This window comes from Bubalus bubalis, chromosome 1 (genome assembly GCF_019923935.1).
Source record: "Bubalus bubalis isolate 160015118507 breed Murrah chromosome 1, NDDB_SH_1, whole genome shotgun sequence".
NCBI classification, from domain to species: Eukaryota; Metazoa; Chordata; class Mammalia; order Artiodactyla; family Bovidae; genus Bubalus; species Bubalus bubalis.
The window spans coordinates 111,551,996-111,566,948 of record NC_059157.1 but is presented as its reverse complement, the minus strand read 5'-3'; the positions used below and the strand labels follow the sequence as shown (position 1 = coordinate 111,566,948).

Here is a 14,953-nt window from a genome sequence, read left to right as displayed (position 1 = left end):
TTTTTGTATAGTTCTTCTGTGTATTCTTCTGCTTCTGTTAGGTCCATGCCATTTCTGTCCTTTATTGTGCCCATCTTTGCATGAAATTATGTTCCTAAGCACTTGTATATGACTCTTACATTGCCATTTCAGTAGTTAGTTATATATGGTCCTATGTTCCTCTCCTAGGAGTGATTCTCTCCTCCTTTCCTGTTGTACGCATCTTTTAAAAATGCCATATACTGCTTATCTTAGTAACCTGTTACAGAAACAAAGAGCTTCCCTGGTAGCTCAGCTGGTGAAGAATTGGCCTTCTATGCAGGAGATCCCGGTTCTATTCCTGGGTTGCGAAGATCCCCTGGAGAAGGGACAGTCTACCCTCTCCACTATTGTTGGGCTTCCCTGGTGACTCAGATGGTAAAGAATCTGCCTGCAATGTGGGAGACCTGGGTTCGATCCCTGGGTTTGGAAGATCTCAACCCATTCCAGTATTTCTGTCTGGAGAATCCCCTTGGACAGAGGTGCCTGGCAGGCTACAGTCCATGGAGTCGCAAAAAGTTGGATATGACTGAGCGACTAAGCACAGCATAGAAACAAATGTCTTGCCATTTCTTAATTAGGGACCGTGGCTGCTCTGAACACTATTAATACTCTAAGTAAAAGAAAATGTTAGCAGTCTAGCTTTATTTAAGTGCTATAGCTTTTACATTTCTGTTTCTTCCTGCTGAGGATTTTAAAACCCAAATAATATTTTGTTAGTCAGCATAAAATTTACCATAATTGCATATGATAATGCTATGCATGGTCCAGTTTATTTTTCCTATCAGAACATTAATATTCTCACTTTTAAGGGCTTTATGGACTGGCAAGTGATACTGATCTAAATGAATGAATGATTAAATAAATAAGAAAAAAAGAGGAAGAGTATGTGTGGGGGACTGGTTTTCAGGTTCTGTTTCTTCTTAAGTGAGATTTGGTGGCTTGTTATCTTTCAAGGCCTAGTTCATCTATGTTGATGAATTTATAGGCATAGAGTTATTTATAGTTTTCCTTAGGTCAGTAGTAATGTTTCTTTCCTCTTTCATATCTAATGTTAATAATTTGTGTCTTCTCTCTTTTTTTGTTGTCAGCCTAACTGAGCTTTGTTATATTTTATCCATTTCTTCAAAGAATCAACTTTTGGTTTTATTCATTTTCTCTATTTTTCTATTTTCAGTTTTATTAACTTATGCAGGTAGAAAGAAAAACATATGTTGAACGATGGAGTGTATTTGACAAATTAGAAGTGGACAGTAGTCTGACAGGGGAAAGAATAGTTAGAATTCCATGTTTGCCCATGAAATTATGATTAAAGGAAACCTGTAAGCATTAAAGATAACCTTTAGGTATGTTATTTTGCACTAACAATTATGTATTTGTATTTCATTTAAAAAACATTAGTGATGGTGCTTAAAAATCTCTGTGTAGTTATCACTGAAAAGAAGTGTGTCACTACGCTGCACATCCTCAGAAGCCTGTTTAAAGCCACCATCATGCTGTGTAGTCTAATATATATGTGTGTATCACCTGCACAGTTTTCTTATTTCACTGATAGATGGTACAGTTACCATCAGAGGAGAAACACGTGTCCATTTGACTGATTCTTACGTTTTCTTTTCTTGCAGAAATGCTGAGTCGACTGTCAGGATTGGCAAATGTTGTTTTACATGAATTATCGGGAGATGACACGGATGAGAATATGAGGGCTTCCTTAGAACCTGTGAGTAGCTCTGTTCTGATTAAGCTGATGAGATGTATATTCCCTGTTGACAAGAATTTAAGATGAAAGAGTGTGAGCAGCCTCCCTTATGCTAGGTGGAAGAGAAGATTAAGAAAAATATTGAGACTTTGTAAATGATCCTTTTCCTGTAAGGTTGTAGCCTGTAAGGCTCAGTAATGGACTTGCCTGGTGGCTCAGATGGTAAAGCGTCTGTCTGCAATGCGGGAGACCTGGGTTTGATCCCTGGGTCGGGAAGATTCCCTGAAGAAGGAAATGGCAACCCACTCCAGTACTCTTGCCTAAAAAATCCCATGGATGGAGGAGCCTGGTGCAGGCTACTGTCCATGGGGTCGCAAAGAGTCGGACACGACTGAGCGACTTCACTTTTCGATGGAAATCAAGTCCTGGATAAGATTAGAAAGATTGTCTTCATTTGTTCCCCTGGGGCTTGTTTAGTACTAGATTGTTTTAACTCGGGTATGTTCTCTTGTTTCACAGGAAACGTCTGAAACAAGAAATGGAGCAACTTTCTGGTTTCAGACTGTTTGCCATTATAAACTCATCTAGCCCTTCTCTTATAGTTTGTATTGTAGTTTTTGAAGGTCACATAGGAATCAAAGTCCTTTCACTTTCTGAAAAGACAAGCAGTGTTCCCTGGTGGTTAAGAGAATTTTATTCAACTACTCTCTTAATTTTAAATTTTGGGCTCTTTCACTTAATGTTATGTGATCTTTGCTTCCCTTTATTTTTCTCTTTGGTAAAATTAGTATGATAAGACTGTAAATGAGATAATGTTTGTAAATGGTTAACATTTGCAAAATAACATGTATTGCAATGGCTCTGATAATAATTATTGGATAATATAATATTGGGTAATTATTATTGAAAAGGTGTCTTTTTAAAATTAAACCATTTTTAAAATTTTTATTTCCCCTGCCAGGTAAGTATGAGTCTCTGTCCACCCCCACACAGCATTAAATGCCTTATAGTGTACATGCACACTCACTTCACTCCCCCTCCCTACCCACCCTCCTCCTCCACCCTCAGCCATCCTCTGCACCCCCTCCTTTTTTGCAACTCTCATCCATTCCAAACAGCCCTTCTAATAAAACCCAAGCAACATCTCTGGAGGGTTTTCCGCAGCCTAGGGAATTCAGTCCCAGAGAATTAGACGACTAGACTGCAAGATTTACATAAGCCAAGCCCCATTCTTGACACCTAAGGCCCCTTCTTTCCTCCAACCCATGCTCTGCCCTTGAACCCCCATCTCCTTGGAAAGATTTCTTAAGTAAGGACAAGAGATAAGATGGAGTTGGAATGAAGAAACTCCTGTTGGGAAGTTTATACCTTTTCACTCATAAATTGGCAACTTTTTGTCTAAATACCAGGAATTACCCCAAGAATCTGACATGGAATTTAATGATAGAACACAAGAGGATGTTCTGGAGCGCCTGGCTTATGTAGAACAGCTGGTGGTGGAACTAAAAGAAATCATTAGACAGAAGGATGCTGAATTGCAGCAGAAGGATGAAGTTCTACAGGTACCATTGTCCTTTCTTGCCAAGCATTTGATAAAAGACAGACATAACAGTAACTTCAGTTTTTCTCTTCACTTAGATTATTAGAGAATCTGATTTCCCTAATACCGTAAGATGATGCCTACTGAGAATAACTTTTGTTATATACTGGATAAGTGATGAATAAACATTTTTGTATTTACCATCATTGTTCTCTGACAGGAAGAAAGAAAAGCTGCTGATAACAAAATAAAAAAGCTAAAACTTCACGCTAAGGCCAAATTAACTTCTTTGAATAAACACATAGAAGAGATGAAGGCACAAGGAGGGACTGTTCTGTCCACCGAACCTCAGTCAGAGGAACAACTCTGCAAGGTATAGTGACTGGGTATAATATACACTTCCTCAGGAGCAAAAGCCTCTCATTGTAGCAGATCTTCACTAATCACAAAAATTTATGAGGCTGAAGTAACGCAGCACTAAATGCTATCCTTTTATTGAGCTCTCAGTCTAACTGGGCTATGGACCAAGCACAGAATAAAAGGCCAACAAAAAACATGGCAGTTAAATATCAGTTGTAACCTACACTTGGAGAGAATTAAAAAGGCTAACAAGAAGAAGTAAATATTGAAGTGAGGCATTTAGCTTTTGAATCCTTGGTTAGAAGAGTAAACTAAGTGATCTCTAAGGTTTCTCCCAGCTCTGAAATTCTTTAATTTAGTGACAGAATATGCTTTGTCTTCATGTGGCCACATAATAGTACTTTGAATAGTTTCATGCATTGTGGGCTTAATCAGCTGGATTATCTTGGGCTCCAGTAAGGGATGCGCTCTAGGTTTATGACTGCCACCAACAAACAGTTTAAGGTAGAAGATAAGAGAAAGGAGTAAGCCAAGTGTTGCCTTTTGAGAAATTGAGCATTGTTCTAGTACTTGTTCTTACTATATTTCCCAAATATTCACATTCAGTCAGCTAGTTAGAGAACAAGAAACTTTTGACAAATTTGGTATAGAATAAAGAGAGACCAGCCCCGTCAGATGTACACATTACAGTTGGCTTAGATGTCACTCTACGTAAGAGATCTTTTAATTTGTTTTAGCTTACACCATGTTTTATTTTTTGACTTGCTAGTACTCTTATCCACAATAATTTTAGTTCTTGGGAAATGAGACTTTAATCAATTCTGTAGGCATAACCCTGGGGTTGCTAGTACACTGGTTAGTCTTTCCTTCCTGAGTCTAATGCTCAGAAGATATTACTTTTCCTGCATTGATAGATGGCCTTATTTAGCTTCTCAAAGCTGATTTTAGAAGCTTCTCTTATTCTTCTCAAATAATGCCTTCATCTGGATTCTTCTTTTCTTACTTACTGGTTTTTTCCTCTCATTATTCTTTCAGGCCGTGGTAGCACCAACCTGTCTCTCCCCATGTGACTTTGTTCTTCTAACTTTTCCCTCTGCTATGTTGTTATATTTTTATATTTTTAAATTATCCATTTTATACCTGCCCCCTCTTTTTTAAAGCTCTGAGACCTTAAACAAATCAGCATCATGTAGCTTCATTTCCTTCCTCTGTTAAATAAAAGGGTTGGATTAAATGATTTCTAAGTTTCAGCAGCCAGTCACAGCAGCTCTTTAACTATTGTTTACCCATGACAGAGCTTGATAGTCTCTGGAAAGTGTAGTTGAAATGATGGTAGTCCTCAGATACTTGACAGACTGTTATGTGAAAGAAAGTGTAAAATTATTCTGTGTGGTTCCAATAAGCAGAACAGGTTCATTTTGGAGGGCAAGGAGTGGTGGTGAATTCAGTTGGGAGGCATCTGGTTCAGTCGAAAGAAGAGCTTTTGGGGAAAAAAAAAAGACTGTTGAAATATGTTAATTCCTCCCCTCCTTCTGTCTCTTTTATGATTTTTTTGTCCTTCACTTAGCAGCTGTGTTTTCCTGAATCCTGCCCTCTAGTTCTTCAAGGCAGTGGGATTATGAGTTTTATGTTAAGTTTTAGTCCTGTATGGCACTGACTGATTTTGCCCTCAGACTAAAAACTATAAAAATAGGAAATTTGGTGTCATTTCTCCCAGGTATCGACTCCCTTCTGGTATCCTCCTGCTTCTAGTTGCTCTCCATCGTTTTCAGATAGCTATTTGTCTGTCTTGTCCAGTTTATAGTGAGAAAGAATGGGTCTGACAGGAACTTCTTGGCCATACTCAAACTCGAAAACTCTAAAATTGCTTCCTTGTTGTTAGGTCAAGTGTTATTTTTTGCTCCCATTTATTGGAACTATAATCAAGGAGCTGTATAGGGCAAATTAGATTCTTTTAAATAAATAACTTTATTTCCTGCGTTTTCAGCATGACAAGAGTTCTACAGAGGAAGAGAGAGAAGTAGAAAAGATAAAACATAAACTCCAGGAGAAAGAGGAACTAATTACCAGTTTGCAAGCCCAACTTACCCAGGCACAGGCAAACCAAGCTACACAGGTAGGGGTGTAAGTTACCTCATAATCATTAAGTTAACAAATTACTAAAGCCCAATGGATTATTATACTAAGTAACAACAATAGTCATATAATATTTTTCTATGTCTCTATCAACTTCTTCCTTCCTTGTTCCCTTCCCTTTTCTTTCCTCTTGTCTTTCCTTCTCCACTAAGTCTAGTAATTCTACTAGACTGTGCATTGGTGTTTATCATCCATGGTTGATATTTGTAGATAGCCAGATATCTTTTTAAATACATGGTTTCACACATTTTATTTCAGAAGAGTTTTCTTGAATCATATAGCTTGTAGTATTTGGTCTGTTTTCTTCTTTAGGGACTTCTATTACCCATATGTTTCACCTTTGATTATCTTCCATATTTGTCACTTTCAGTTCCTTTTTATCTCTTCATTTTCAAAAGTTTCTTCTTTTTTTTTTTCTTCTTTAAGGCATTCTATTTCGTGTTTATTTACTATTGTAAATTGTTTTGTGTTCAAAATAAATTGTTTTGTGTTTTGTGTTCTTGTTTGTGTTCTTTTCAGGACTCATTTTGATTCAAAAGAATCAAAATTTTCCTGAATTTTGTCACCTCATTTCTGAATTTTTCTAATTCTGATTTTAAAACTGTTCTTTTGTGTCTTATATAATTTTCTTATTTTTAAAAACACCTTTTGAAATAGATTGCAATTTTGACTTTGAGCTTGCCTATGGTATGCTTTTCTCACCTGCTTGGTTTTCTTCTTTTTTTTTTTTAATGATAACTTTGGATGGGATTTGACCTTGATCCTTTTATGTTTCTTATTTTTGTGTGAAATTAATTTTCCTAAACTTATTGAAGGAGGCCTGATTCAGGAAAATGTTTTTTATTTAACAGACTTCTCTTTTTTGTTATTTTTGTGTTGTGTTCAAAGATAAGACAGGTGGATTTCTGAGGTTTCCTGGCCTTCCCTCTGCCCTTCACTCTGATCTATACCAACATTGCTCGATAGTAATATAATGTGAGTCACATGCATAATTTTAAATTTTTTAGCAGCTATATTGCAAAAGATAAAGAAGAAACAGGTAAAATTAATTTTAACAATTATTTATTTTAGCCCAGTATATTAAAAATATACTTTTCAGATTAATATAAAAATTATTTTTATGTTAATTTACATTCTTTTTTCTGCACCAAGTCTTACATTTAGTATGTATTTTATATTTATATCTCAACTTGGATGCTAAATTTTCATTGGAAATACTTCATATGTGTTTAGATTTCATAAAATTTCCAGTTGAGAAAATAGACTCATATACTTAAATTGTTCCATACTTATTTAGAAACTTCCCTGTCACTGAACTGAGGGCCAAACATCATTTTCCTTTAATATTTGCATCCATATTTAGAAACTGGCTAATTATTTAGGATAGTTAATTTGAAAAAAATCAACTTTAAAGCAACATGTGTGAGAAATGGAAGCACATGTTCACAAAAGGACTTGTATATGCATGTGCATAGCAGCTTTACTTGTGAAACCAAAAGCTAGAAATAACTTATCTGTCAGCAGGAGAATATTTAAATACACAATGGGATACTACTTAGAAATAAAAGGTATGATCTGTGCATCAGTAGTATACCTTTATTTTAAATTTAAAAGTATATCTCTGCTTATTTTTGAACTAGAAAAATAATAAAAATAAATATTTATATTTTAATTAATTAAGTATATTATGGTTTAATCATAATTATGATTTACATAGATGTCAACTATTATTCATACTCTCTTCATTAAGTATTCAAGTAAGCACATCACATAGGTGTATTAAGAAATCATTTAAATTGCATCAGTCCATTGACACTGGCTGGCTAGCTGATGTGTTTATTGTAACACTAGGAGCAACGTGCACACTTATTACTTGCACAGCGGTTCAACAGTATGTTGCATGATGCAGCAGGTAAAGTGAAATATAATCATACAAAAGCATAATCGTATTTAATGGAAAATAATTTATTCTTAAATTAATTAAAATGAACTAATATTAATAATTTAATTTCTCACTTACATTGGGCATATGTCAAGCCCTTGATAGCCACATGTGGCTAGTCGATGATGAATTGTATAGCACATATGTAGCCCTTCTTTGTCTTCTGTTTCTGTTATCCCTATTCTGCTTAATTTCTGTTTCACACCTGGAAGTTTATTCTTGGTGCAGTTTGTATTTTGGGTGGCAGTCCTAATGAATTAGTTTTCAAACTTCAGGTGGGCCAGATTGTTCTAGCCTTTTTGTCCTCTTTACTGTGGACCCCTTTACTTGGCCAGAATCAGAGAATGGAAAAGCTTTGCCAACTCAAGCTGTTGTCCTAAGATTGGCCAACTGTGCTTCCCAGTAAGAATTTATTAACCATTTGGGGGTTTTCCTGTTCTCAAAGCAATCAGATGTTGCTCTGTTCCTGCCTTCCTCCTATTGCACAGACTTTGATACCAGAGTCTTTTGGTGGTTTGTCCCTACCTACGTGTATTTTAGTGTTTGTAGTACTGCCTTCCTAATTTTACTGTAAATATTGTCCATGGATTTTTGGTTTTATTATCTAGTTGTACTGTCTGTTTCTGTGTGAGGAGTCAGAGAAATTGAAAAACTGCTGCCCTTGTTTTGGTTTCCCTCTGACAAGTAATTTTGGTAATTTTTTTAAAAAACCACAGTTCATGCAATTCCCTTCAGTGTTAAATGGAAATTAGAAGGATATTGGTAGGTATTTAGGGCAAATGAAAAGGGAGGTCAGAGAATTAAGAGTGCCAGTTCTTTTGCTTAAATATTTGTTTCCTTCTATGTCTTCAGTCTGCTAAGAGTTCAACAGAGATGGAAGAATTTTTAATGATGAAGAAGCAGCTCCAAGAGAAGGAGGAACTCATTAGCACTTTGCAAACTCAGCTCAGCCAGACACAGGCAGAGCAAGCTGCTCAGGTAGGGTGGGAGGTACCTCAGATTCATTAGAGTAAAGAATCATGAAAGTTTAAAATTAGGGTGGGAGAGGGAGGGGGAATATGTATACTTGTATTGTTGTACAGCAGAAACAGAACATTGTAAAGCAATATTCCTCCAATAAAAAAATTAAAAAAAGAAAAAATAATGTAGCTCATGAAATATATGACAAAATGGAAAAAAAGCTTAAGATTATTACATGACAAATCAATTCAGTCTATTTTTAAAACTTTAGTAGGTAAAAGTATAGTAGCTAGAATGTTACAGTAGAAAGTAGAAGGGTGTGGTAGAAGAAGAAATTAGAAGTGTTATTTACCTTGTTGAATACACCATAGCCTAATTTATGGCTGTTTCTTAGTTCTACAGGCCCAGAAACTTGGTTTTAATAGTATACAAAGATTCAGTCTTTTAGAAAGGAATGAGCTTATGCTGAGTTCCAAAGAGACTGTTAGATAAACCAAAAGAAATACAAATGACTAAGTCCATTCTTCATAGTAAAATCTTAATGAGAATTTAAATTATAATCAAAGTATTATGTAATGAGAAGGTGGTACAAGTTATATGGTTCAATGTTAAAAGGCGCCAATATGTAACTTTCTTCTTTATAGTTGTTTCTGCTATAACCAGAAATTATTCTGCTACCAGGACCAGTAGTTGTTTTCTGCTACTATTTGAACTGCCATTCTCAATTCTTTCTATTTTTCTGAATTTCCCATTTGACCACTCACTCTTATTTTTCCTTTGATAATGCTCGAATGACTCAAGAAACATTTTTTTCCCCTCAAGTGCCCTTGCACAATAAGTGCCTTATCCATTGGGTGTTTGGTGTTTATTGATAACTTGTAGTATTAGTGGTACTGTCTATGGATGACCTGCTGCTGCTGCTAAGTCTCTTCAGTCGTGCCTGACTCTGTGCAGCCCCATAGATGGCAGCCCACCAGGCTCCCCCGTCCCTGGGATTCTCCAGGCAAGGACACTGGAGTGGGTTGCCATTTCCTTCTCCATTGCATGAAAGTGAAAGTGTAGTCGCTCAGTCACGTCCGACTCGTAGCATCCCCATGGACTGCAGCCTACCAGGCTCCTCCATCCATGGGATTTTCTAGGCAAGAGTACTGGAGTGGAGTGCCATTGCCTTCTCCGATGGATGACCTACTACTGTGTATAAATTTAAAATTGGATATTCTAAGATCTTAAGTTTTGTGTATTAGCTTTTATCATGTCCTTTTTTGTATACATTATATGATGTAGGATGGGAAAATACAGAATATTTTTACCGAGTGGCTTACTACATGGAAAGCCAAGGTGTATGGGTATATGCACACACACACGCACACACACACAAATGTATTAACTGATCCATCATAATATAAGCCATTCAGAATGTTCAGAGCAAGCAGCAATACAAAGTATTTTGTGAGGTGAAAGAGGTTACTGTGCATATGACAACCAAGGAATCTTACATGGAAGACTCAGGATTTAGGTAAAACAATGATGGATAGATAATATAGTTTCAACAGGGTGGGGAAAGGGTATTCCAATTGTGGGGAATGGTGTGAGCAAAGTCTCAGGAAAAAGAACATGGTACATTTATAGGAAAGGATGTGTAGATATGTTTGGCTAATGAAGGACTCCAGTGCCTATATATTTGAAACACAGGATTTCAAATTTATAGTGACATCAAAATCCAGATAATGGCGGAAACCAACAAAATTTTGTAAAGCAATTATCCTTCAATTAAAAAATAAATAAATAAAAGATACAGTGGAGAAAAAAAACATATCATGAAGATTTTTTTTCTTCCTGCCTTAGAAGGACAGCCAAGTTTGGTTCAAAGTGTCACAAATCGAACAGTCAACAGTAATTGAAGGACCAGTGCAAAATGGGCAAGTGAAGAGCTGGTTGACATGCTCAACCACAGATCTTAAGGAAGTGAATAAGCACGTGCGCACACACACGGACACAGACAAACACACACACACAAAACCTAAGAATGAAACAAAAACACTGATACCGAGCAACTCACAACCAGTCAGTTTATTTCCATTTCATTCAGTCACAAATGAGGCTGATCTAAATAAAATCCTGCAAGTAATGACAGTTGAAAATAGCTGTCTGGAGAGGCAGTGTGGATTGGATGGAAGTATACCAAGTTCTTTGGTAGAAGCAATTCTCTGAAAATAAGACCTGAAAGAAAAATTTGTATTTCCAGTTGTAGAGAATCTTGAGTAGAAGATGACATTATTTTGAGGTTTATAGGGCATGAGAATTTCATTGAAAGTTTTTGACCACAAGTGTGATATTCAATGAATTGTCTAGGGCTTGACAGGAATCTAACTTTGTATGTTTAATATTCTAACCTCTTTAGATCTTTTAAAAATGTACCTCTTGTATATTTAAACACTGTTTTAACCATGCAAATACAGTTTTTATTCAAAATTTATATTTAAGCTGACTTCTGAATTTAATGGCAGGCTTTCTCTCACATTTTGAAGTTACCATCAGGTCTAGCTCTCTTCCAAAAGTCTCATCCTTTGACATTCAAAATTTAATCTGAAATATCTATTGTCCTATCAGTTCTCAGTGTCTGTGTTTGGAGAATAGTCTGTGAGTTTTGTTTGTGTGATAATTCTGGGAGTGTAACTTGTATAGTTTCTCTGGTGTGTGTCTTCAGTTGAGTTCCATGCAGCAGGTGGTCCGAGAGAAAGATGCCCGCTTTGAGACTCAGGTTCGTCTTCATGAAGATGAGCTTCTTCAGTTAGTAACCCAGGCAGATGTGGAAACAGAGATGCAACAGGTGTGTTGCTAAAACCTAGTAGAATGTTGTTTTGGTTAACAATTAAGTTATCACAGCCACTTTTCCATCCTTGCCCACTGCTCTTCACTTGGTGTGGGTTTGCTCATTAATTGCCTTTTTTTGATATTCTTCTCTTCTGTTGCATATTAATTATTTATTTTCCTTTACCTTTTCTCTTACCCCTCTAATCAGATTGTCAGTACTCAAAAGCTGAGTTTAACTGGCAAATGTGTGTGGTAGTCAGAAATTGGTTTCTCTTCTGTTTGCTCATTGTAGCTACCTTTGTACATTAGAAACCTGATCCAAAGCTTCAAATCAATGAAGTCAGTTTTAAACTTTAGAAAATTTAAAGAAAAAAAAGGAGTGATTTTGAAACCATAAAGCCTTTTATTAAATCATTCTTTTTTTAAAAAAAAAATCATTGAGTAATTTTTGAAAATTGGCTTCATTGTTTTTAAGTTTGTCACCTACTAACTCAAAAGTATTTGTTTCTATTTAATGTGTAAGGCAGTGTAGTACTCAGAGGCACTCCAGTGGTATTTTTCATGGTCGATCCACTTAATTGATTTTGAGTGAAAACTTCTTCCGTGTTCTAGACAATCCTTCAGAGTACATCACTAAATAAAGTTTCAGAATACAGCACTTTTTAAAGTTGATTATTAATATATACATGTATTATTGACTTAGTCATTCAACAAATGTTTATCAAGTGCATGTCCCATGCATGAAACTAGAAGAGAAATGGTTCTTGCCTGTAGAAAATGTTCTCATAGGTGAGTAGGATATATGTGTACCTACATTATTTAGGTACAGGATCTTGATTATATAATTTAAAAGTGGATATGTGTAATAAATATCTAATTATTAAAAAGGCTCCCTAATTCAGGGACTTGCTTGTGTCAGTTTGGTTGTTGGTACTCTGGAGAAGACATTTTGGAGATTCTTTGTTGCTGCTGGTTGGGGAGAATGGCAATGTCTGACTCTTTAACTTGTCATCCCTAACATCCAAAAATCTTAGGACACAAGTCTACCTGACATTTTGAAAGTAATCAGGTAATGATGCTCATGTGTTAGCACATTGTATCTGAATGTTTCCTTCTCAGAAATTAAGGGTGCTGCAGAGGAAGCTTGAGGAGCATGAAGAAGCCTTGTTGGGCCGTACTCAGGTTGTGGACCTGCTGCAGCAGGAGCTGACCGCTGCTGAACAGAGAAACCAGGTACTGCCTTGTGATCTCTGTTGCCTGCCTCGGGAGCATTCATTTCCAATTTAGTTTGCCAGGGAGCAGGCATAAAATCCTAATAGAAGCCTTCAGAGAATTGATGCCATTTATTCATTCTATCAACAAATTCCCTGTGCGTAATTGGTGGTGATACTATGATGAGCAAAATACTCAAAATACTCAGCAAAATACAGTTCTTTCCCTCATGAAACTTATATTTCAGATCTTTTATTGTTGCTCTTTTCCTTTGTGATTTTAGGTCTAGGATCCTAGTTTCTTTAGAATGTGTTGTTTTCCTTTGAAAGTCCATATTCTGTGCTTGTCATCTGGGTCCTGCATGCTGCTGGAGAAAGTCATCTCCTTTCTTCTTTTCAACTCTTTTTGAGAACGACTGTCTTTGTTGCATAGAAACATGTTCTCGTATCTCCAGTCCTAACAAACCCTGACCCTGAGTCCCCTCACTGGCTATCATCACACAGTCTGGTTCAAATCCCAGTTGTGCTACTTACTAGATAGGTACTGTAGAATTATTTACATATGTGTGACTTTATGGTAAATTTCCCTTGTCTGTTTCTTTTAATACCTTGTAAGTATCTCTTTTGGCCTCTAATATTTTGTATTATACTGATCTGTTTAAGTGTGATGCTCCCACTAAACGCTGAGTTCCTTGAGGGCACGGACTGGATCCATTTATTCATTCATTTATTCAGTATTTATTGAGTACCAGGTACTTAGTATGCCGTATATTATGCTAGGTGCTGGAGAACAATGATGATAAAACAGGCAAAGTCCATTCACTTATTGAACTAATTTTGTATTGGGAGACATGCATGTGAAAAAATAATGACACTGTATATATATACATATATATATACACACACACACACACACACACACACACACACACACACACACACTATTGTCAAAAGTATCAAGAAGCAACAGAGGACTTTTATGCAATTGGAAGTTTGGTCCTGAGTGTCTAGGCCCATGCTTCACCTAGAAAGGGCTCTTCACTATGCTTACTGAAATGCAAGAATGAATTTATGGTTCATGAGGCTTTTTTTTTCCTTAGATTCTCTCTCAGCAATTACAACAGATGGAAGCTGAGCTGAGCACTTTAAGGAACACTATAGAAACAGAAAGACAAGAGTCCAAGGTTCTGATGGAAAAGATGGAACTAGAAGTGGCAGAGAGAAAATTATCTTTCCATAACCTGCAGGAAGAAATGCATCATCTCCTGGAACAGCTTGAACAAGCAGGTCAAGCCCAGGCTGAACTGCAGTCCCGGCACAGTGCTTTGGAACAGAAGCATAATGCAGAAATGGAAGAGAAGACCTCTCACATTTTGAGCCTTCAAAAATCTGAGCAAGAGCTGCACTCTGCCTGTGATGCCCTCAAGGATCAAAATTCAAAACTTCTGCAAGATAAAAATGAACAGGCAGCTCATTCAGCCCAGGTCATTCAGCAGCTGGAAGGTCAGTATCTGAGTGCTTTTGAAGCCCACTTGTGTAGCACCTCAGTAGCTCCTACTTTAAAATTTCAGATATCTCTTAATGACATCATTTGTTTGTTAAACCAAGGAATCTATAGAAGGATTAAGAAAGGTGTCTCTTCTGAACCCTTTGTTGCATTTCTCCCATCTCTAACTGAAGTTATAACCTGACCTAATATTATAATTATCATTATAGTACTAAAAACTATTGATAGTAATGTGTCAAATTTTAAAGTATGCTATGTGATGCATAACTGTGGTCTAAAGGGTTCATTAACTGAAATGAGTAGGATTTGAATTAGTTTGTGAAAAACTCAAGCCAAATCTAGTTGCAAAGGTAGGGAGACTAAATTATATGGAGTCAGCCTTACTTCTAAAGATGGATCTGAATGCTTTTCTTATAGGTGAAAATTTCTTTTTAAAGAAAATTTTTATCCTTTAAGGAGATTTAAGGAAAACTTATTTTTAAAATATGTTATTTTTAAAGTATTAATAATACATGACTCTGATTTAGTTTAACTCTAATATATTGGCATACAGGAAAGATTTTAGAAAGCATTAAATTGAAGATCTGTGTTGAAGAAAGCTGAACATTAACCAAAAAGCCTTGCAGGGCATTATGTGGGGACAGTGTGTTACCTGAGCATGCTGTTCTCTTAACTGAACCATGCTGATGTTCAAAACTGTGTGATAGAATATCAGTAGGATTTTTAATGCTTATGTGGAGACTGAAAAAAAATAAAAAACATGTAG

General features: G+C 36.3%; 1 protein-coding gene across 10 annotated transcripts in view; it reads left to right on the top strand.

Moving 5' to 3' along the window:
- GOLGB1 (golgin B1) overlaps positions 1 to 14,953 on the top strand; it is a 75,725-nt gene that overhangs the window by 10,080 nt on the left and 50,692 nt on the right. For 5 of the 10 annotated variants that reach the window (XM_006073406.4, XM_025284850.3, XM_006073403.4 and 2 more), the window contains exons 2-9: positions 1,644 to 1,738; positions 3,127 to 3,279; positions 3,478 to 3,630; positions 5,605 to 5,733; positions 8,548 to 8,673; positions 11,363 to 11,485; positions 12,589 to 12,702; positions 13,781 to 14,183. In XM_006073406.4, coding sequence (XP_006073468.3) covers positions 1,646 to 1,738; positions 3,127 to 3,279; positions 3,478 to 3,630; positions 5,605 to 5,733; positions 8,548 to 8,673; positions 11,363 to 11,485; positions 12,589 to 12,702; positions 13,781 to 14,183 — 1,294 coding nt within the window. In that variant the 5' untranslated portion in view covers positions 1,644 to 1,645. The remainder of the gene's footprint in view (positions 1 to 1,643; positions 1,739 to 3,126; positions 3,280 to 3,477; positions 3,631 to 5,604; positions 5,734 to 8,547; positions 8,674 to 11,362; positions 11,486 to 12,588; positions 12,703 to 13,780; positions 14,184 to 14,953) is intronic. The other 5 variants (XM_025284861.3, XM_006073405.4, XM_025284874.3 and 2 more) reach the window with 4 other exon arrangements.